Source organism: Aulonocara stuartgranti (genome assembly GCF_965226115.1).
Source record: "Aulonocara stuartgranti genome assembly, chromosome: 19".
NCBI classification, from domain to species: domain Eukaryota; kingdom Metazoa; phylum Chordata; class Actinopteri; order Cichliformes; family Cichlidae; genus Aulonocara; species Aulonocara stuartgranti.
Window position 1 is genome coordinate 7,065,500 of NC_138955.1, and position 4,885 is coordinate 7,070,384.

The 4,885-nt window shown below is 41.3% G+C and overlaps 1 protein-coding gene across 1 annotated transcript; it reads left to right on the forward strand.

Annotated features, from left to right (window-relative positions):
• Window positions 1–325: 325 nt before the first annotated feature.
• On the forward strand, window positions 326–2,090 carry LOC309696206 (uncharacterized protein; the record flags this gene model as incomplete). The annotated part of the gene is made up of 2 exons (XM_082517366.1): window positions 326–1,129; window positions 1,702–2,090. 2 exons carry the CDS (start codon window positions 326–328, stop codon window positions 1,777–1,779), a joined length of 882 nt encoding a protein of 293 aa, XP_082373492.1. The 3' UTR covers window positions 1,780–2,090.
• Window positions 2,091–4,885: the final 2,795 nt, after the last annotated feature.

Genomic DNA, 4,885 nt, shown 5'->3' on the forward strand with positions numbered 1-4,885 from the left:
TTTTTCCAAACAGATAAGGCAAGAAAGGTCAATAATCCCACATATGGTTTCAGTAGTATGCCAGTTTTTGCAACACTAGGGTGCACAAAAATGACCATAGCTGCTGACTCAGCATTGATTCCAATTTGGTTTTGGAGAATGAAATGAAAACAGATCAAGTGGGATTATTGACATTGTAGCTTGTGTATAAAAAAGTTTGGGGTTTTTTTTCGTATTTACTGTCAGAAATGATTCTGTCCTGTCATGCCACACCTTATGTTTGCTTTTGTTGATAAAAAAAAAAAATATATATATATATATATATATATATATATAGCTCCTTACCATGCATGGAGGGTTTCACCCCAAGTCCAGCACCCTGAGGCTGTACGCTAAGCGGAAGGAAGGGGGCCGGGGACTGGTGAGTGTCAGCACCACAGTCCAGGATGAGACAACGAACATCCAAGAATACATTGGGAAGATGGCCCCAACTGACCGAGTGCTCAGTGAATACCTCAGGCAGCAGAAACCCAAGAAAGAGGAGGGAGACGAGGAACCAGCATGGAAGGACAGGCCCCTGCACGGTATGTACCACCGGCAGATAGAGGAGGTGGCTGATATCCAGAAATCCTACCAGTGGCTGGACAAAGCTGGACTGAAAGACAGCACAGAGGCACTAATCATGGCAGCACAAGAACAAGCTCTGAGCACAAGATCCATAGAGGCTGGGGTCTATCACACCAGGCAAGACCCCAGGTGCAGGCTGTGTAAAGATGCCCCAGAGACAATCCAGCACATAACAGCAGGGTGCAAGATGCTAGCAGGCAAGGCATACATGGAACGCCATAACCAAGTGTACAGGAACATCTGTGCCGAGTATAACCTGGAAGTCCCGAGGTCAAAATGGGAGATGCCCCCAAGGGTGGTGGAGAATGACCGAGCTAAGATCCTGTGGGACTTCCAGATACAGACGGACAAAATGGTGGTGGCGAACCAACCGGACATAGTGGTGGTAGACAAACAGAAGAAGACGGCCGTAGTGATCGATGTAGCGGTTCCGAATGACAGCAATATCAGGAAGAAGGAACACGAGAAGCTGGAGAAATACCAAGGGCTCAGAGAAGAGCTCGAGAGGATGTGGAGGGTGAAGGTAACGGTGGTCCCCGTGGTAATCGGAGCACTAGGTGCGGTGACTCCCAAGCTAGGCGAGTGGCTCCAGCAGATCCCGGGAACAACATCGGAGATCTCTGTCCAGAAGAGCGCAGTCCTGGGAACAGCTAAGATACTGCGCAGGACCCTCAAGCTCCCAGGCCTCTGGTAGAGGACCCGAGCTTGAAGGATAAACCGCCCGCAGGGGCGTGCTGGGTGTTAAGTTTATATATATATATATATATATATATATTATTTTTTTTTTTTTTTTTTTTTTTTTTTTTGAGTTAACACATTCCTCAGAAATACATGCACTGGGGGCGAGTGGAGACCCCTCCAAGATCGCGGTCGTTGGGGATACACGCTCCAACAGACTGGCCCAGTCCATGTCACCTCTATGTATATTTGATCTATGGAAAGCCACGTTAGGCCTTCCAGCACCCAGTGTATTCAGGTCTATGTAGTTTTGAATGTTTGGTTCTAGCTCACACAGCTTTGACAGGTGAAACTTATTCACTGTATTGAAGACTCACAGGTGAAGTTGAAAATACCATCTTTTGTATTTTTGTGCAGGCACAACTTTCTGGTGTTATACACTGTCCTGGCGTTGCAGATCTAGGGGTTCCAGTTAAGACGTGGTCAGCCTTCTAAAGAAAGTGGGAATCTCACCAAAATATTCAGTTACTTTGCTGTGTTTCTTGCCAGGACAAAGGCTCAAACCATCATCTTCTCCTGGTATCGAATACCAAGGGACCTTCTGAAGTAAGCTTTAACAAGTAAGCTTGAATTGAGTAATTCAGAATCATGAAGTATGGATTGGCCTTGCAAAATCTGTAAATTTGCAACCTCCACTAAGGAAGAGCTGATGAAACATTATAGGTTACGCCATATCCCCAGTGTACAGCCTCTGCCATGTCCTTACCTAGATTGTTTTTGTTCATTTAAGTCATGGGGTAGCCTAAAATCACACATATCAAGGAAACACTCAACTCACTCAACAATGAGAACCTCTGAAATACTCAGTTTCTGTTGTCAGTTCTGTAATGTGGGCACATTTTCCACTGAAAAAGAGTATTTTGAACACCTTCTATTTTTTTCTATCAATCAGGACAACACAGTTGAAAAGCGCAGAGAAATTGCTGTTCGCTGCCTCATAGTCTATCTTGGAGAGAAGGAGGAGGATCTTTTCAAACAATACAGCGCAAGTACTTGAGTTGGTTTTTAATTTTTTGTTTAGTTTTGAATGCATGTCTCTGTTGGGTCTTTGTGTTTTGTTCAATGGATTTTCTGTTCAGGGTTGAGTATTTAAGTCATTCAGTGCCATAGACGTCTTTAGACGTCAAAATGAATCCGAACACTCTACTGAGAACGAGTATTGTGGCGCGATTTTTGATCCAGCTCGTTATTTCGAGCTTGAGGTGTCTGCAGCCTGACGTCATGGTTTTTCTAGCGATTCCAGTGAACATGAACCGGATTTATCTGACCAGTATCTCCTGTTAGAAACTTCTGAAGGCAGCAGGGACCAGAATAATGAACGATTTGCTGCATAAGACGCACAGAAATTGTTGATAGACGAACCGATGGCCGGGTGGGGGGTGAACAGACTAAGTCGCGCACTCACTTGTGCACATGCGGGAGTAACACACACACACAGACTCTCTGAATCATAAATCAGTCGCTTTTTTCTTATAAATTTTCCAAATGTTGAAATTGTCTATAAACAACTATTTTTATACAAAAAATAATCTGCCAAAAGTACATTTTTACAGGTGATTTTTTTACTTCATAGTAGTAAAACATAGTTGAGATGTTGCATGAATCATTGAAACACGAAATATTTACATCAAAGTCACTGATCTGCTAGAAAAACCTATTTACACAAAGCGCTTTTGATCCAGAAACAGGTGTTTTGTCATGAAAGTTTCTCTTTTCTACTGCAGATTTCTAAATAACAGAGGTAGAAACATTTTTTTTTGCTGCTGAAAGAAGAGAGACTCATTTTTGTCATGGTGGTTTCAGAATTCACATAGTCATAGAACAAAATATTCTGTGAGCCTTCAAAATCAGTGAAAAAGCTAAATATCTCTGGCACTGAGGGGAGTATGAAATCTGAGAGTGGCTGGCACTGAATGAGTTAAGGGACATTCCAACCCTAAGTGAAGATATGTCTATTGCCATGTATAAGTGAGAAAAAAGCATTTCAGAATTACAATCCGAAGATGTTTATTGCCATTGTCATTGAACATAATTTGCTGAATAGAAACCTGTTTCCGTGATAAGGTGCAACATAAACACACAGGATAAAAAATTTTGTAGCCAGCGCAGTCATTTTCCTGATCTGGCAGCAGCTTTAGCAGAGCATAAACAATGGAAGTGAATGGCAGGTACTAGCATTTTGTGTGCAAAAGTGATTAAAATCACTCAATAATGATACCAAGTATTCCTGGGGAGCTCAACAATCATGCTGACTGCAAATGAAAAGTATGAATTGACATAAAGGATTTTCAGGAGCCGATTTAGACTTGGGACTACATTACGACAAAGCACTGCTGTAAGCCTCCACATGGTTATAACACAGCAGTTGAAGCCACTGCCGACCAGTGTCTATAAACCAACATGCTATTTGTGCAATATTTCTTCAACAAATCAAAGACCCATCCATTGTTACTGCAGCTTACCATGCTTGTATAGTAGTGGCTGTGTGTGTTTGTTTATGGAAGCTGGAGGCTTTTCCAACTGTTGCGTTATATCCATGCACCATGCAGTGGATGTTTACAGCGGTGTTTGTTGTAACTGCAATGTAGTCTCAAGTCTAAATCAGCTTCTGCAAATCTTCCGTGTTACTTTTGCACTTTTCATTTGCCGTGAACATGATTACTGAGCTCCCAAGAAATATTTGTTTTCATTACTGTTTTCATTTTTGTTAGTCATTTTAATCACTTTTGCACACAACATGCTAGCACCTGCTATTCACTTCCATTGTTTGTGCTCTGCTAAAGCAAATGGATTGCTTCCGGATCAGGAGAATTAGTGTGCTGTTTACAAAAGGCTTGTTTCTCACTTTCTAACTGTGGCAATATGGCAATAGATAAAATTTCACTTAGAAGTGGAATAACCCTTAAAAATGATTTATTAGATTTTCTTTTCAAAGTGGAAAAACAAAACTGTGAAAAACAAGACATTTTTTATTTTAAACGTTGGATTATGGTTTAATTTAGCTTTTAAAAATTACAGAATGACAAAGTAAAATCACTGAAAAACACAAAAGACAACCTGTTTTAGCTTATTTTCCTACCTGTAGTAGTTCATTCCCTTATGCACGTCATCCTGAAGTGCTTGAGCTATGTATTTTATACATCCTAACATTTAATTTCTCCTACAAGGATGAGGAGGAGCTCAATGCAGACCTTGCAATGCAAATCATGAAGATTGCTATCATTGGTGATGGGCCTCCAACCATCATCGTTGAGGGATCCAAGATCCTGGAGAGGATTGATGTTGCCAGATCCTGTGCTTTGATGATGGGAGTAATCTACGCTCTGAACCTTACCTATCCCAAGCAGCTGAAATTTACCTTTGAGGTATTTCAAAAGCTATGCCTTGAGCTTGATGGACAAAAAGCCAGCTCTAAAGTAATGAATCTTAAGTTTGGTATTTTCTAGAGCAGACTTGATAGACCATTCGTGAGTGAGTTTCACAAAAACCTTATTGCTGCATTTCTGGCACTACTTCATTGTGTTTTACTAAATTTTAAAGC